This window comes from Saccopteryx leptura, chromosome 3 (assembly GCF_036850995.1).
Source record: "Saccopteryx leptura isolate mSacLep1 chromosome 3, mSacLep1_pri_phased_curated, whole genome shotgun sequence".
Lineage (NCBI taxonomy): Eukaryota > Metazoa > Chordata > Mammalia > Chiroptera > Emballonuridae > Saccopteryx > Saccopteryx leptura.
The window spans coordinates 372,452,949-372,470,710 of NC_089505.1; the positions used below are offsets into that span (position 1 = coordinate 372,452,949).

Sequence of the window (17,762 nt, forward strand, 5' to 3'; positions counted from 1 at the left end):
CCAAAACCTGGAGTGATAAGATCTTGTTGCAACTCGAGTCTAGCCCAGCCTAGGCTTGTGGGGGCAGGAAGGAAGCACTTGATATGTTCAGGGGAGGGTGAGGAGGCCAGAGGGCTGAAGCAGAACAGGAGGGGTTAGAGAGAGGGTTAGGAATTAAACTTTTAGTCTGAATGAGATGGGAAGTGTCTGGAAGATCTGAACAGGGAGATAGGACCTGACACATGGCCTCTCCAGCTGCTGTTTTGGGTGGGAGCAGGCAGACCAGTGGAAGGGCTCTAACGGTAATCCAGCTAGAGATGAGTGTCTTGGACCAGAGTGTTGATATCTGGTGCTAAGTGGCCAGAATCTAGATTCTTTTCAAAGGATGTGCTGAATTAGATGTAGGATGAGACTAAGACTTTTGTTTTTGCTTTTTATTATTTTTTATTTTTTATTACAGAGGCAGAGATAGACAGGGACAGACAGACAGGAACGGAGAGAGATGAGAAGCATCAATCATCAGTTTCTCGTTGCGCGTTGCGACTTAGTTGTTCATTGATTGCTTTCTCACATGTGCCTTGACCGTGGGCCTTCAGCAGACTGAGTAACCCCCTGCTGGAGCCAGCGACCTTGGATCCAAGCTGATGAGCTCTTTGCTCAAGCCAGATGAGCCCGCGCTCAAGCTGGCGACGTCGGGGTCTCGAACCTGGGTCCTTCCGCATCCCAGTCCGAAGCTCTATCCACTGCGCCACCACCTGGTCAGGCGAGACTAAGACTTTTTAAAAATCTTTATTAATTTTAGTGAGGGACGAAGAGGGAGAGAGAGAGAGATAGGAACATTGATCCATTCCTGTATGTGCCCTGACCAGGGATTGAATGTGCAACCTCTGATTTTCCAGAGGACACTAACCAACCAAGCTATCCAGGCAGAGAGAGGGATATATAGAGATAGGGACAGACAGGAACGGAGAGAAATGAGAAGCATCAATCATTAGTTTTTCGTTGCAACACCTTAGTTGTTCATTGATTGCTTTCTCATATGTTCCTTGACAGTGGGCTGCAGCAGACCGAGTGACCCCTTGCTCGAGTCAGCGACCTTGGGTCCAAGCTGGTGAGCCTTTGCTCAAACCAGATGAGCCTGCACTCAAGCTGGTGACTTCGGGGTCTTGAACCTGGGTCCTCCACATCCCAGTCCGACGCCCTATCCACTGCGCCACCACCCAGTCAGGCAGTATGTGGATTCTTTTCTTTTCTTTTTGTATTTTTCTGAAGCTGGAAACGGGGAGAGACAGTCAGACAGACTCCCGCATGCGCCCGACCGGGATCCACCCGGCACGCCCACCAGGGGCGAAGCTCTGCCCACCAGGGGGCGATGCTCTGCTGCGACCAGAGCCACTCTAGCGCCTGGGGCAGAGGCCAAGGAGCCAACCCCAGCGCCCGGGCCATCTTTGCTCCAATGGAGCCCTGGCTGCGGGAGGGGAAGAGAGAGACAGAGAGGAAGGAGGGGGGGTGGAGAAGCAAATGGGCGCCTCTCCTATGTGCCCTGGCTGGGAATCGAACCCGGGTCCCCCGCACGCCAGGCCGACGCTCTACCACTGAGCCAACCGGCCAGGGCCATGTGGATTATTTTCAATAAGCACCTGTACTGTTTTTGACCCGCAGTTGAGAGCTGTGAATGCACTTATTAAGGGAGCATGAAGATTGTGGATTTTGGCATCTGCTGAGGGAAAGGGGAGCCTGAAACCAATTCCCTCTGGATACTGAAGAACAAGTTAATTAACAAAGTTATACACAGATTTTCAACTGCTACAGCTAGGGTGTGTGTGTCGGGTAAGGGGTGTATATTGGTGCTCCTAACCCATGCATTGTTCACGGATCAACCATACAGGTCCAAACTTAGGAAACAAGTTGAAACTGGTTGGGTATACACTAGGAAATGTCAGTATATAACTGACATTTAAAAGCACAGGTCTGGATTAATTTTATTTTATTTATTAAATATTTTTTTTTACTCTTTTTTTTTTTACAAAGACAGAGAAAGGGATAGGCAGGGACAGACAGCCAGGAATGGAGAGATGAGAAGCATCAATCATTAGTTTTTCTTTGCGCATTGCAACACCTTAGTTGTTCATTGATTGCTTTCTCATATGTGCCTTGATACTCGTGGGCCTTCAGCAGACCAAGTAACCCCTTCCTCAAGCCAGTGACCTTGGGTCCAAGCTGGTGATCTTTTGCTCAAACCAGATGAGCCCGCGCTCAAGCTGGCAACCTCGGGGTCTCGAACTTGGGTCCTCTGCATCCCAGTTCAACGCTCTATCCACTGTGCCACCGCCTAGTCAGGCTTAAATATTTAAAAAAAATTTTTTTATTTATTCATTTTAGAGAGGAGAGGGAGAGACAGAGAGAGAGAGAGAGAGAGAGAGAAAGAGAGAGAGAAGGGGGGAGGAGCTGGAAGCATCAACTCCCATATGTGCCTTGACCAGGCAAGCCCAGGGTTTCGAACCAGCGACCTCAGCATTTCCAGGTCAACACTATCCACTGCGCCACCACAGGTCAAGCCTGGATTAATCTTAACATGACAGGAGATATGAGTTGTCTCAGGAAGAAAACCTTCCCAACCCGCCTTTGATACATAGCCAGCTGCTGCCCCACAGTCCCATCCATGCAAGCAAATCTGTTAGTTCAGGTAGACACATGCCCCCTTTCCCTTGGTGTAGCTACTTTGGCCCTAGGTGACCATAAAGCCCAGTGCTGGTCGATAAGACATTAGGGGAAGTTTGCCAAGAGGCTTCTGTGAAGGGCTTTCCTCCCCAGTCATAACAAGGAAACAATGAGAAACACATCTGTTTAGAGTGACCAGGAGAGAAAATCAGAATCTCCAAGACACAGCCCAGGACAAATCCTGGGCCCATCTTCATCACTTAAGCCTATGTTGGGTGGGTTTTCTCTGAATGGTAGCTGACCAAGAATGAATGCCCAATTCATTCTTCCTGGACCTTTCCAGAGTTCTCCATCTGAACCTGGCTGGCCTTTGATCCACCCTAGTGCTCATGTCCTTTGTGTGTCACACGTGGTCCTCCTCCTGTGGTCAGCCTTCACTTCCAGACTCATCCGGGGAAGCACGGGCTCTGGACTCTGAGAGGACTAAGTTCCCGTCTTGGACACACCACCTACTAACGCAAGGGTCGCAGGTAACTGCCTTGAGTGTATCCACAGAATCACTTCCCGGAGGTGACGACTTGGATAGTTCAAGAAGAAAAATGTATAAAGTGCTTCGCCCAGCCTGACCAGGCGGTGGCGCAGTGGCTAGAGCGTCGGACCGGGACGCGGAAGACCCAGGTTCCAAACCCCAAGGTCCGAGCCCAAAGGTCACCGGCTTGAGCAAGGGGTCACTCGGTCTGCTGTAGTCCCCCCTTCAAGGCACATATGAGAAATCAATCAAGGAACAACCAAGGTGCCACAACGAAGAATTGATGCTTCTCATCTCTCTCCCTTCCTGTTTGTCCCTCTTTCTGACTCTTCGTCAAAAGTAAATAAATATCCTGACCTGTGGTGGCGCAGTGGATAAACGTCGACCTAGAAATGCTGAGGTCGCCGGTTCGAGGCCCTGGGCTTGCCCGGTCAAGGCACATATGGGAGTTGATGCTTCCAGCTCCTCCCCTCTTCTCTCTCTCTCTGTCTCTCTCTCCTTCCTCTCCTTCTCTCTCTCCTCTCTAAAAATGAATAAAAAAAAAATAAAAAAAATTAAAAAAGTAAATAAATAAATAATAAAAGTGTCCTTCAACCACAAACAACGAAATATAATTACAATATAATTACATCATCAAGCTGTGTGGGTGCGCTCGCACGCAGGGAATGAATGGGCGCGCTCCGCCCTCCCCGCACCGCTCTTCACAGCACTTCCTGCAGGACAGCTCTCCGCGGTTGTTTCCCTGCTGTTCTCGCTGCGCCGGAAGGTGAGCGCGGAGATCTCGTTCCCTTTTCCGGGTGGTTCCCCCTTTCCGAATGGTTCCCCCTTCCGGGTGGTTCCCCCTTCCGGGTGGCTCCCCCTTCCGGGTGGTTCCCCCTTCCGGGTGGTCCTTCCCTCCCGAGCGGTGCTTGTAACGGAGGAGGTGCGGCTGACCGAGCGTCCCGGAGCGCCCCCCTCCCCCACCTCAGCATCCCGCCCAGGGGTCCCGGCGCCCGGCGGAACGCTGCGCTACGGACGCGTTTCTGGAGCAGCCGATTATTCCGCGGACTCCGGGCCCCACGTAGGTTCCGGCGGGGGAGGCGGCGGCGGCGCATGGCGGTGAGCGAGGCGGGCAGCGGCCGCGGGTGGCGGGACCCCGGGCAGTCGGCTGCCTCCGGTGACCTTCTCGCTGCCCTCTCTCTCCAGGCGCTGGGACATCCTGCTCGGGAGACACCGGCGGCCCCAGGCCCAGGCACCGCCCTCGCGCCACGCGGCTCGCCGGGCTGCCTCCCGGCGCCCAAGTCCGACCTCTCCAAGGCGCATCCCGGAGGCGGCGAAGGCGATGCAGCCTCTAGGAAACAAAAGAAAAAGAAGAAGAGCCGGAGCGAGGCCTCTGTGTCGAATGGAGGCGAGAAGGCCTCCGAAAAGTCGGCGCCGGCGGAGGCTGCTCTAAGCGCGGAGGCCCAGGCAAGCACGGTCTTCCGTTGGGAAGGGTGGGGTCCCAGGGCGCATTCTCGGTGCGAGCTCGCCAGCCGCCCTGGTCTCAGATTTGCGGAGTTGAGGCAGGCAGGGAGGGCGGTGGGATGGGATGCAGGCCGCAGGGTCCTCGCCACCTCCCACAGCCACTGTGTCCATCGCAGGCGGAGCAGCTGGCTCGGGAACTGGCCTGGTGCGTGGAGCAGCTGGAACGGGGCCTCAAGATGCAGAGACCCAGCCCCAAACAGAGTGAGGGGCCCTTCCGTGGAGTTGGGTGGAGGTGAACCGCGACAGTGCCGTGGCCTGCAGGTGCTGCATGGGAACGTACTTGTTTTCGCGTAGGTGAGGATAGGAGAGGTCTCTAGCCCTTCGTTTTTATCCGCAGAAGATCAGGCTATTGGGGCAATCCGAATCCTGCGCAGCGAAAGAACCCCTCTTCCCAGGAAGAGGCAGCTGATGCGCTCCTTGTTTGGAGACTACAGGGCTCAGATGGAAGCCGAGGGGCGCCAGGCCTTGCGGGCTCTCAAGACGGGTGAGGAGCTGGGAACTGGTCAATTCAGGACTGCTTAGTTTAAAAGATGTCGGGAGGAAGAACCTAGGGAGTGACAGGAAGAATCCCAGAATAACAGGGCCGGCAAGGGAAAGCCTGAACCGGTGCAGCAGAGAACTCGGGCCTAGAAGGGGCAGGCAGGCGTAGGAGAGGCAGTGAATTTCTCTGTGATTTTAAATAAGATGTGATGATGACTAACAAGTAAATGAGTTAATTTATGCAAAGTGGTAAAGTGGTTAGAGTTGTGTGGGCACTGTTGACACGAGCTATTATTACTGATTCCGTGCCCTCTTTCCCCTCCCCCACAGCAGCCCACTCAGCCCAGGTGCAGCCTGTAGGTGAGGCCACCAGAAAGAGGAGCGGAAGGGTCTGCAGGCCTCGCTTAGCAAGGGGACCCAAGGCCACCCTGGACGTGCCTGATGAAGAGTTTAGGTTCAATTTCTTTTAGCCTCTCCCCCATCTTGGAACAGTCCCCTTCTCCACAGGGTGTGGGGCTTTGTCTTGAGGGCAGAGCCTCTCCAGGAATGCTTTGCCGGACAGATGTGGGGCTGGTTGGTTCATCTGCTGCCATGACTGTTGGACAGATGTGAGGCCAGCATATGGAATACTGTCAGACGAGTACAAGACCTCATTTAGGTTTTCAGGTGAATGATTCCTGCAGCTAGAAGAGGGGGGTCGTTCAGAAAGGCTTCTGCCGTAAACTGAAATGCTGGTGTGTGGCAGGAACAATGTCTGGCTGTTTCCCTTAGACCAGTGGTTCTCAACCTTTCTAATGCCGTGACCCCGCAATACAGTTCCTCATGTTGCGGTGACCCCAAACCAAAAAATAATTTTGGTGGCTACTTCATAACTGTAATTTTGCTACAGTTATGATTTGGAATGTAAATACCTGATATGCATTATGTATTTTGCGATGGCTTTAGGTGACCCCGCCGGGGTCGCGACCCACAGGTTGAGAACCGCTGCCTTAGACTTTGAAGCTTAGACTTAAGCTCTAAAGACAGACTTAGGCTTCCCTTGCTTAGACTGAGTGGCTGAGGGTGAGGGGGAAGCAGCATATTCACACATTGGTGCTCACTTATGAAAGAGGATTCTGTTGCAGGGAGGTGCTGGGTGCCATTGTCACGTTGCCATAATAAAACTTTTTAAAAATTGATGAGTGAAGGTGTGTATTGATTGCCTGTGTTAGTTGAAGTGCAGATGATGCGACGTCGGGCACTGCAGGGTCCAGGCTCTCATCCCAGTGCTCAGTCCTTTGTGTCTGTTGCCTTCCTCCTGAGCAGGCGTCATCCTCAGGGACCAGTGTGGCCCCCAGCAGGCCAGCCTTTGTTCTTAGATGACCTCTCTACATGTGGGCTGCTGCCAGGTGTAGTCCCAGTGCTTGTGCTGCACTGAAGCAGGTTTTGCAGGCACCTCAACCCTCCTCAGTGGCTTTGATGCCATCTTTGCAGGTGTCTCCCAAATTTGCATCCCAGACTAGATGGCTATCTGGAACCCACCTGCCAAGTCAACATCTCTACTTTGACGTTTCGTAGGTATTTCAAACTTATCCGAGCCCTGGCTGGGTAGTTCCTCTCGATACTGGTTGGAGCATCCTCTCAATACCCCAGGGTTGTGGATTCAGTCCCTGGTCAGGGCACATACAGGAATCAACCAATGAATGCATTAATAAGTGGAACAACAAATACAGGCTATCCCTGGGTTACAAATGAGATAGGTTCTGTAGGTTTGTATTTAAATTGAATTTGTAAGTTGGATTCCCAGTCCGGGCACAGGAGAAGCGCCCATCTGCTCACCCCTCCCCTTCTTGCTTCTCTCGCCTCTCTGTCTCTCTCTTTCTTCTCTCTTTCCCCCTCCCCCTCTTCTCCTTTCCTCCTGCAGCCGTGGCTTGATTTGAGTAAGTTGGCCCAGGGTGCTGAGGATGGCTCCATGGCCTCTGCCTCAGGTGCTGAAAAAGGCTCTGGTTGCAGCAAAGCAAGGGCCCCAGGTGGGCAGAGCATCACTCCCTGGGTGGATCCAGTCGGAGAACATGCAGGAGTCTGTCTCTGATCCCTCCTCTCACTAAAATAAAATATAAAACACCCCTTTTTAATTGTTCAAACCTTCAGTTAGCCCCCAAGTCTCCTTTCATTTTCTGCTTTTCAATGAATGGTACTACTGCCCACCCAGTTGATTAGGTCAAAACCTGGGTCATCCTTAACTGCTCTTTCTCTAACATGTTCAGTAATTTACGGGCATGTAAGCTCTATCTTCAAAGTAAATCTCAGATTTTTTGTGCTTTCTCTAACTTCACTGCTTGGCTTTCTGGCCCTATCTATCTCTTACCCTGATGCTTGAGCCTGCAGGGTTAGTCTCCCTGACACCCACTCTGGCCTCCTGTCTGCAGCCAGTGATCCCCCATGCATGTCAGGTACTATTTCACTGTTCACTTTATTGTACCCAGGATGCAGTGGGAAGGCTGGTGGATGAGGCCTCGGGGAGGGCTCTGACCATCTCTCTGACGTGGCTCCTCGTTATCATTGTGCTGGCTTCTTGCTGCTCCTGAAGTAACCAACTTAATCCTGTATCAAGGTCTTCACTGGCTTCTGGTAGGGTACTCAGATTTAAGAAAGTAATGCCCTTTCCATCAGTTTGAGCGGGAGTGGGGAGCACACAGGTGAGTGCTGTGTCGTGCTGCCAGGTTTCAGAGAAAGTCCCTTGTAGCAGGTGGGGATGTGGGAAAAGCACAGCACAAGGGGAAAGCATTTGAAGACCAGAGATGTGTGCTGCCCGCCCTCTGGATGGGTCACCGTCCCAGCTGCCCTGTCCGTTCATAGGGCATCTTTCTTTTTTTTAATAAATAAATTTTTATTAATTTTAATAGGGTGACATCAATAAATCAGGGTACATATATTCAAAGAGAACATGTCCAGGTTATTATCTTGTCATTAAATTATGTTGCATATCCATCACCCAAAGTCAGATTGTCCTCCGTCACCTTCTATCTAGTTTTCCTTGTCCCCCTCCCCCTCCCCCTCCCCCTCTCCCTCCTCCCCCCCCCCCCCCCCCCCCCCCGCCCCCTGTAACCACCACTCTTGTCCATGTCTCTTAGTCTCATTTTTATGTCCCACCAATGTATGGAATCCTGCAGTTCTTTTTTTCTGATTTACTTATTTCACTCTGTATAATGTTATCAAGATCCCACCATTTTGTTGTAAGTGATCCGATGTCATCATTTCTTATGGCTGAGTAGTATATCATGGTGTATATGTGCCCCATCTTCTTTATCCAGTCTTCTATTTTTTTTTTACAGTGATTAAAACCTTTAAGCAAACTCTTGGCCAATACAGCAAGAATCCATAAAAGAGTAATGTCCTTAACATGTTCACCAAGTCCAAGTTGGTCCCAACACCATGCCAAATCCCTGAAAAATGCAACCCAACCCCAGTTCAGTCTGTTAGGAGCTGTGACAAGGAGCAGGATTCCAGGAAAAGTCCACCTCCAGGAAAAGTCCGCATGGCACTGGAATTGTTGTCACAATTCTATACTTTGCAGCTCATGTCCAAGTCCCAATGACCGCTGCTTCTAGCTGGTAATGATTCAGGTAGACTGGAAAAGCCATCTGTAGCATGTGTGGAGATGGAGCTTCTGTTCTCTGCCAGTCTCGGTGTGGCTTCTTCAGTGTTCCTTGGTTGAAGAGTCCTCTTAGTTTAGTCCAAAGTTGGTTTTTCCAGTTGATAGTTCTTAAAATTATTCTGTAATCCACTTTGGTTCTGGGAGGTGGATGTTGGTAGGTCCGCCTACTCCAGCGCCATCTTGTCTTCTCATGGGGCATCTCTCTACTCAAGACAGCCCTCCTTCGGTCTGTACCCAGCAGTGTTCTAGGGTGTTTCCTTCTGGGCTTGTGTAGCAGGTGACCACAGCTCAGGAGCACCTGTTCCCCTGGCTTCGGTTCACCCACCTGTGAATGGGGTGGTGGGGGTGGGGGAGGGTGAAGTGAACTGGAAGCCCTCACCCACCTGCTCTTCTTTGGGGGTTTGGTTGATGCAGCAGGCCCTGGTGGGTGGGGTGGAGTCTCGGGGCCAGCACCAGTTCCATCTCCCGCATGGTGGAGTGTGACCATGCGGGAGGCGGTGTGGCTCTGTAGCTCACCCACAAACCCAACACCAACATCACAATAATGTTCTGGTCTGGCCTCTGCGGAGTTTCTTGTGTTGAGTTTCAACTCCAACCTCATCCCCCCTGGTTTGTTTGGAGACCCTTTCAAGAGGAGGTTTAAAAGTCATAGCCTGCCTGACCTGTGGTGCAGTGGGATAAAGCATTGACCTGGAACACTGAGGTTGCTGGTTCGGAACCCTGGGCTTGCCTGGTCAAGGCACATGTGGGAGTTGATGCTTCCTGCTCCTCCCCCTTCTCTCTCTCTCTCTCTCTGTCTCTCTAAAAAAAAAGAAAAAAAAAAAGTCATAGCCTGACCTGTGGTGGCGCAGTGGATCAAGCGTCCACCTGGGATGCTTAGGTCAGCAGTTCGAAACCCCAGGCTTGCCCAGTCAAGGCACATATGAGAATCAATTACTATGGGTTAATGCTTTCTGACCCTCCCCAACCTCCTTTCTCTCTCTCTCTCTCTCTCCTCTCTCTTAAAAAAAAAAAAAAAAAATCACAGAGACAGGAAAAGCGAGATGGCTGATGGCTGGGTGTGGGGTCAGGAATCAAGTGACAGAAGCCAAACAGGGGACCTTGGAGCTTAGGAAAGAGAAAGGTAAAGGTAACATGCCTGCGGGAGAAAAAGCGGTTGGTGAAAGGCACAGATGTGCTCCTGCTAGTCCCTGCGTCTTTCCTGGGGCTCCCCTTGACCCTTCCTGCTGCCGACCCCACTCCTCTGCCCGGTCCCCTGCTGTCCCGCACACTCAGGTCCCGCACTCCTCATTGCCCTCCACACGGCCACCCTCCCCCTCCCTCCCTTCACCCCACTCCTCCTCCCTCCGGAAGCCCCTCCTTATCCCCCGTGTCCCACCTCCCCTCATGGCACCTCCCTGGTCCCCACCCAGTCAGCTCTCGCCTTCTGTCCATCTTCTAGGTCGGCAGCATCTTGGATTTCCTGAGTCCTGGCTGAACAGTGTCGTGTGGAGCGGCAGGAGCTGGACTGGAAACCCAGCCTGTCACTGCACTGGGCAAAGCTCACCACACCCCAGTCTCCCCCGGGACCGGACCTGCCGGAGCTGCCGGAGCAGGGCGTGTCCTGAGTCCCGCCCAGGCTCAGGCGGGGTCGCTGTGTCTGTGGTTTGTGCAGGGCCCTCGCGGAGGATGGTGAGGACTCCACCGGCTCCGAGTGATCCAGGGCTGGCGGGCGCAGTCTGCAGGTTCCTGTCCCCACCTCCCTGTGTGTGCTGGCGCAGGGGTACGGGCACATGTGGAGCAGCCTTGGGTGTTGGAGGGTAGCTCCTACCTCCTCAACATTCCCTTTCTTTGTGGATGCTGTTTGGTGAAATAGAACGTACATGTTGTTGTCTGTAAGCTGGTATTGGCACCTGCTCTGCTCCCTGCGGCCCATTCTTTTCAGCATCCCCTTCCTTGAGTCCCATTGTCTCCTGAAAAAATGGAGGTGTATTCACCCTCCTCTGGGTGCCTGAACAGGCCAAGAGCAGGGATACACCCTCCCTCCCTCAAGTTTCAGAGTCCCAGCAGTGCCCACCTGCGCGTGCACATGCGCGTAGTGTTCCAGCGCTTCCAAGAAGCCCCGAGGTGTCCACTTGCTGTGCCCCTGTGGAACTCACCAGGTGGGCCCCTGAACCTCCCTCCAGTCCTGGGTCCGGATGCCCCCTCTCCTCTGGTCATGTGGATCCAACACGGGAGATTTAGAACAGGTGAACCCAGACCCTCTCTCTGTGGTTTTTCTGGGACAGGAATGCTAACTCCTCACTCACCACTCACAGTATTTTATGACAGAGGAGGAGTGAATGAGCCTCTAGAAATGATGAGAAAATAGGAAAATATGTTCAAACTGGAGTGTGGGAGACTTTTGTGACTGAGGGAAATGAAAAATGAAAGAAGAAAACCTGGAGACAGAGGAGTGGTTCAAACAATGGGAGGTAAAACGTGAGTCCCACACACCTCATAAGAGAAGATGTGCAGATTTTTATAATATAATAGATTTTGTGTGCTGGGAAGAACTCTAAAGTGACTTTCAAGATCCTGCAACTGGTAACGGGCTGTTGCTGCAGCTACTGCAGACATACTTTTTTTTTTTTTTTTTTTTAAAAGATTTTACTTATTTTAGAGAGGGGAGAGAGAGAGGAAAGGGGGAAGGAGCAGGAAGCATCAACTCCCACATGTGCCTTGACCAGGCAAGCTCAGGGTTTTGAACCGGCGACCTCAGCGTTCCAGGTTGCCGCTTTTTCCACTGCGCCACCACAGGTCAGGTCATACCTTACTTTTTTGTTAAGAGGATAAGTAATGAATTCAGTTCTTTTACTGGATATTTCTGCAATGTGTCATATATTTTTGAACGAAAATAACAGAGACCTTTTCTTATTCCTTACCCTTTGGGTGGTGTTTCTATCAGCCTTTATCGGAATAATGCTGACTTGGGGGCAAAGATACAGCCAAGCCTCGCTGCCCTGGAGGCCAAGACGGAGACCCCCACAGCCTCCGACCTTCCCCTGCGGCTGTGGAGGATGGGGAAGGCGGCGGTGACCAGGCTGCAGAACACCAGCATGCGGAACACCAGGAGCTTGGCTTCAAGGAAGGTGTTCAGCAGGTTCCTGGCCAGGAAAGCTGCAGTGAAGCTTCCCAGAGCTCAGTAGACGGCTTGGTGTCGAAGCCTCACTGCCTGTGAAGGTGATGGACTGAGGATGACTGAGCTGTGGGACCTGCTTGTCCATGGAAATTTCCCAGGTGTGAGAAGATGCAGCAGCAGCTTTTTGGAAGGCAGCTAAGTCCCAACAGCAGGAACACTGAAAACATCTAGGCCTGCTGGAGAAAGAGAAAGATCATAAACTCAGTGCAAAGACTCCCAGAAAAACGCAAGAGAACCTGAGTTCTCCAGAAAAAAAAAAAAACTCTTGAAAAAAATCTGGATGATTTCCACTCTAAAACAACTCGGGTTAAATTACAGGATGGAGTTCAAGTTCTCCAGAATTAGCTGAAACAGATGAGAAGCCAAGATGTCCAATTAAAAATAAAAAGAGTCACAAAGGCTAAGAAAATTGAGAGATTAAAGTCGGAGCTTTATCTGCTGGATTTCTAGGGGAAGCAACAGAAGAAGTGTGTATTCTTTTTCTGACACTAAGAAGGATCCTGAACAGTTTGATATTGCAGCTCACCTGTGAACAGTCCTGGAAGTAGGGGACAATCTTTAGGGGACCCAGATAAAGACCTCGCAGAGGAGAACGGGAAGGGAGTCGCCCATCAGACTGGACTGCAGCTGGAGCGGTAGAAAGGCAGAAGCATTATAACCTCCTGATGCAGCAGATTGAATGCAGGAAGAAATGGTTTCTGCACAAAGACATCAAACATGTAAAGATCTGGATAAAACTCGGAAGGCAAAGGTGAGGAAAGGTAAAGAAAAACAGTGAACTTCCTAGCTATTTACAAATGTCAGAGTTAAGAACATGTTGAAGTGTTGTAGATCAGTCTTGTCATTCCACATAGAAATAATAAGTCTATGTATGTTCTTTTTTACAAGTAATTTCAAATCCCATTGTCTAAATGACATGGTTCTCTTGTTTATAAATATAACATAACACAGAAGTGACATTTGATATAAAAAACATTAAAGTCATTTGACCTGTTACTGTTTTGAGGTTGTGAAATCACTTTTATTTTTAAAAGATTTTATTTATTGTCTGACCAGGTGGTGAGGCAGTGAATAGAGCATCGACTTAGGACTCAGAAAACCCAGGTTTGAAACCTCTAGGTCACTGACTTGAGCCCAAGGCTGCTGGCTTGAGCAAGGGGTCAGTGGCTCTACTGGAGCCACCTACCCCCCTGTCAAAGCACATATGAGAAAGCAGTCCATGAACAACTAAGGAGCTGCAACAAAGAAACAAAGAATTGATGCTTCTCATCTCTCTCCCTTCCTGTCCAGCTGTCCCTCTCTCTGTCTTTCTCTCGCTTAAAAAAAATAAGAAATAAAGAGGAAGGAGCAGAGAAAACAGAAGGTGAGGGAAATGAGAGCTCAGCTGAACAGCAGAGGAAAAAACTGTGCTGGCCAGAGCTGTCCCCAGAGTCCTCCAGAGTCAAAAAGGTCACACACAGCCTTTGGGGACAGCATTCTCTGTGACTACTTGGGCATTGACCCTCTGGACACTTCACACGTTGGTCTGCATCTGATGAGAAGAGTGGAGACGCGGTGTTGGGGACTCATTCTTACAAAGCGCCAGCACCAGTGTGGCCACCCTGAGGAGCCAGGGCATTGGAGTGCGCAGGGAATCTCATGCATAATCTGAGGTTTACACTCCTATGTTTTCATGAAAAAAAAAACCACATTATATTTTTATTTTTTCCTCTTTTTCCAAGGGGTATATTTATTTTGTTGAGTATCATGGAAAACACGTAGAGGTTTAGCCATGGAGAAGTAATTTCTCATGGCCTGGTTCAATTTGCTCAACTTGCCCTCTACCTTCTGACATTAACTGGTTTTGAAAAAACCCCTCCTCAATATTAAATGATATGCAGGAACTTTTGTTGAGTGTGTCAGGTGCAATACAGTACTGTTTTGCAGAAAATCATGCTTGCTTTTTAATAGGTGCATACTGAAGTGTTTAGAAGTGAAATTTTGTGATGTATGTAACCGGCAATACTTCTCAATACAAAATGTGAAGCTAATATGGCAAACTTATTAATTGCTAAGTGTACGTGGTTCACAGATATTCATTATGTCACTCTCTTTACTGTGTTTTGGAACTTTTTGCATTAATTTAATAAATAAAAATTCTGCCTAAGTAAGTTTTCTGAAGTTGAACAATATTTATTGACTTATTAAACCCCAAAGAAATTCTTTTTTTTTTTTTTTTTTTTTGCATTTTTCTGAAGCTGGAAATAGGGAGAAACAGTCAGACAGACTCCCGCATGCGCCCGATCGGGATCCACCCGGCACGCCCACCAGGGGGCGATGCTCTGCCCATCCTGGGCATCGCCATGTTGCGACCAGAACCACTCTAGCGCCTGAGGCAGAGGCCACAGAGCCATCCCCAGCGCCTGGGCCATCTTTGCTCCAATGGAGCCTTGGCTGCGGGAGGGGAAGAGAGAGACAGAGAGGAAGGCGCGGCGGAGAAGCAAATGGGCGCTTCTCCTGTGTGCCCTGGCCGGGAATCGAACCCGGGTCCTCCGCACGCTAGGCCGACGCTCTACCGCTGAGCCAACCGGCCAGGGCCCTTAGACCCCAAAGAAATTCTTATTTAAGGTTTGTCAACATAAAATTCTTGTTTAAAAATCAGCATTGCCTGATCTGTGGTGGCGCAGTGGATAAAGCGTCGACCTGGAAATGCTGAGGTCACCGGTTCGAAACCCTGGGCTTGCCTGGTCAAGGCACATATGGGAGTTGATGCTTCCAGCTCCTCCCCCCTTCTCTCTCTCTGTCTCTCTCTCTGTCTCTCCCTCTCCTCTCTAAAATGAATAAATAAAAAAAAATCAGCATTATTTTGCTTGACCATGCAGTGGCGCAGCGGATAAAGCGTCGGACTGGGACGCGGAGGATCCGGGTTTGAGACCCCGAGGTCACCAGTTTGAGCGTGTGCTAATCTGGTTTGAGCAAAGTTCACCAACTTGGATCCAAGGTCGCTGGCTTGAGCAAGGGATCACTCAGTCTGCTGAAGACCCACGGTCAAGGCACATATGAGAAAGCAATCAATGAACAACTAAGGTGTTGCAATGAAGATTGATGTTTCTCATCTCTCTCCCTTTCTGTATGTCTGTCCCTCTCTCTGACTCTCTGTCTCTGCCATAAAAACAGCATTATTTTAATGTGTTTTTTTTTAGTGAGACACACACACACACAGAGACAGGCAGGAAGGGAGAAAGATAAGAAACATCAATTCTTCGTTGCAGCACCTTAGTTGTTCATTGATTGCTTTCTCATATGTGCCTTGACTGGGGGGCTACAGCAGAGTGAGTGACCCCCTGCTCAGACCAACGACCTTGGGATTCAAGCCAGCGACCTTTGTGGTGAAGCCAGTGACTATGGGGTCATGTCTATGATCCTACGCTCAAGCCAGTGACCTTGCACTGAAGCTGGTGAACCCATGCTCAAGCTGGATGAGCCAGCACTCAGGTGTGCGACCTCGGGGTTAATGCTATTTAATAGGAAAAGTTGTTGGGTATAGTGGATGATCTGAATATTGAATCCAGTTGCTGCTCATGTAGTTTTTTATCTCTATATTGATTTTGGGGGGGGGGGAGGTCTGTGGATTCTGAAAGATGTGTGCTCTGTCCCTCAATGAGAATGGTGTTAAATCTCCTAATTAATTATGAATTCATTTATTCTTCCTGTAGCTGTGTTCTATATGCTTTTAATTTATGTTCTGTAATGCATGTGAACTAGGAACTTCCTGGTATATTGAACTTATTGCTATGAAATGCTCTCCTTTATTTCTTTTTTTTTTTTTTAATATGTAGCTTTTCTTTTTAATTTTTATTTTATTTAGTCATTTTAGAGAGGAGAGAGAGGGAGAGAGAGAGAAAGAGAGAGAGAGAGACAAGGGGGAGGAGCAGGAAGCATCAACTCCCATATGTGCCTTGACAAGGCAAGCCCAAGGTTTCGAACCGGCAACCTCAGCATTTCCAGGTCGACGCTTTATCTGCTGCGCCACCACAGGTCAGGCTCTCCTTTATTTCTAGTAGTGCTTTTGCATGTGAGTCTATTGTATGTTATTACGTAATTTTTATTTGGCTTATGTTTCCATAACATCTTTTTCCATTCTTTCCCTTTTGATCTCTTTGTATTCTGATGTTTTAGGTAGCTCCCAGTGTTTTATCTGAGTTATGAATGGTTATTAAAATAAACTGGTTTTGGTAGGGGGTATATGATGTTAGTGTGCAATATTTTCCCCACTCAGTGGTCCCAATGCCACTTACTATATAATATCTAATGCATATTTCCCCACTTTTCTAAGGAGACATCTTTATTATAGAAAAATTTCATATAAATTTGAGTCTGTTACTATGCATTTTATTCGATTCCATCAAATCATCTATTTATAACATTTCCCCCACTGTTTTAATTAATGTGGCTTCATAATACAATGCATTTTTGTATCTTGTGGTAGTTTCTATTCATTATTTTCTAGAATTTTCTTTTCAATTCTTTATTTTAATAAGTAAGCTTAAAACGAGCTTGTTTTAGTTTCAAAAACATAGCTGTTATTGTAATCTAGGTCGTAATATTTGTAGAGAACTTGGAAAATTGATATCCTTTTATACTTTTTTGTATCCAAGAACAGGATATTACTTTTTAGTGTTCACATATCTTTTTTTTTGGTATTTTTCTGAAGTGGGAAGCGGGGAGGCAGAGAGACAGACTCCCTCATGCGCCTGACCAGGATCCACCTGGCATGCCCACTAGGGGGTGATGCTCTGCCCATCTGGGGTGTTGCTCCATTGCTACTGGAGCCATCCTGAGTGCCTGGGCCAACTTTGCTCCAATGGAGCCTTGGCTGTGGGAGAGGGAAGAGAAAGATAGAAAGGAGAGGGGGAAGGGTGGAGAAGCGTGCTTCTCCTGTGTGCCTGGGCCAGGAATTGAACCCAGGACTTCCACATGTCACCTTTAGAATTCCTGAGTCTCTTTGCTGCTGAATAACTCAGTACATTAGTATTCAGAAGAAATATTAACAAAAGCATGATAAAATAGATTTTCAGGAGTTCCAGGATATGATTCCTTTTTCTTACATTACCTAGTATTGTGCCGGGGTCCAGCCCCGGGGGGAATCCAGGGGTCCCACAGGAAGAGACGGCGTCGGCACGAATCGAGTGAGAGAGCTGAATTCTTTTCTTTCTCTTTATTCTCTAGTTAGCATTTACTGCCAGGCATCTCTGCCAAATGCTAGTATAGCTTCTTTTTTATACACACACACTAAGTTACAATTACATGGTATTAATCATTGCTTCTGTTTCACTGTGTTTACATGTTTCCAGATAACAGTTAATTTATATCTATAAACTACAAATCAGGTGGCAAATCATTCAAAGTACAACTATAAAATAACTTGAATAGCGATAACAACATTGGTAAAAGCTTTTAAAGGATTAGTACTAACTAATAACTCAACTTTACTGTTGTTGTGAGTCAAGGGGCAGAGAGAGATTAACAGACAAAATCATTAGGGATTGCAAAGGACCACTGCTTGCTCAGGCAAATGGCCTTGAGTTTATGCAGTGTCCTAATTTTTCTCACAAGATTTCAAAAGGCTTGCCCATTAAGAAATTGACATAACATTAAGAGTAACTTTTACTTAAAGATATATAGAGTGCACTTGCAAGATAGCTTAGTAGCAACATAATCTCAGAAGACATTAATTGCTATTGCTTCTATGGATCCCCCCACATTCCTCTCATTATCTGAAGGAAAAATCTTGAAAAGTACATAAACCTCATTAGAATGTCTCACTGAGAAAG

At 48.8% G+C, this 17,762-nt stretch overlaps 1 protein-coding gene, 1 long non-coding RNA gene and 1 pseudogene across 2 annotated transcripts; 2 read left to right on the top strand and 1 right to left on the bottom strand.

Annotated features, from left to right (window-relative positions):
- Positions 1–464: 464 nt before the first annotated feature.
- On the bottom strand, positions 465–3,845 carry LOC136401498 (uncharacterized). Its single transcript, XR_010750532.1, has 3 exons — positions 3,799–3,845; positions 3,527–3,671; positions 465–734 (listed from the first exon to the last, which is right to left on the bottom strand). It is a non-coding gene; the product is annotated as an uncharacterized lncRNA (long non-coding RNA).
- A 234-nt stretch (positions 3,846–4,079) lies between these two features.
- On the top strand, positions 4,080–6,330 carry C3H8orf33 (chromosome 3 C8orf33 homolog). The gene is made up of 5 exons (XM_066379832.1): positions 4,080–4,267; positions 4,355–4,615; positions 4,789–4,873; positions 5,010–5,156; positions 5,483–6,330. Exons 1-5 carry the CDS (start codon positions 4,262–4,264, stop codon positions 5,620–5,622), a joined length of 639 nt encoding a protein of 212 aa, XP_066235929.1. The 5' UTR covers positions 4,080–4,261; the 3' UTR covers positions 5,623–6,330.
- Positions 6,331–10,857: 4,527 nt separating this feature from the next.
- On the top strand, positions 10,858–12,972 carry LOC136398614 (probable U3 small nucleolar RNA-associated protein 11 pseudogene; annotated as a pseudogene).
- Positions 12,973–17,762: the final 4,790 nt, after the last annotated feature.

Excerpts from the sequence above, each read along its gene's own strand:
- C3H8orf33 (XM_066379832.1), top strand. Across the intron at positions 4,616-4,788 it reads CTCTAAGCGCGGAGGCCCAG|GCGGAGCAGCTGGCTCGGGA; the intron begins GCAAGCACGGTC and ends TGTCCATCGCAG. Across the intron at positions 5,157-5,482 it reads CTTGCGGGCTCTCAAGACGG|CAGCCCACTCAGCCCAGGTG; the intron begins GTGAGGAGCTGG and ends CCTCCCCCACAG.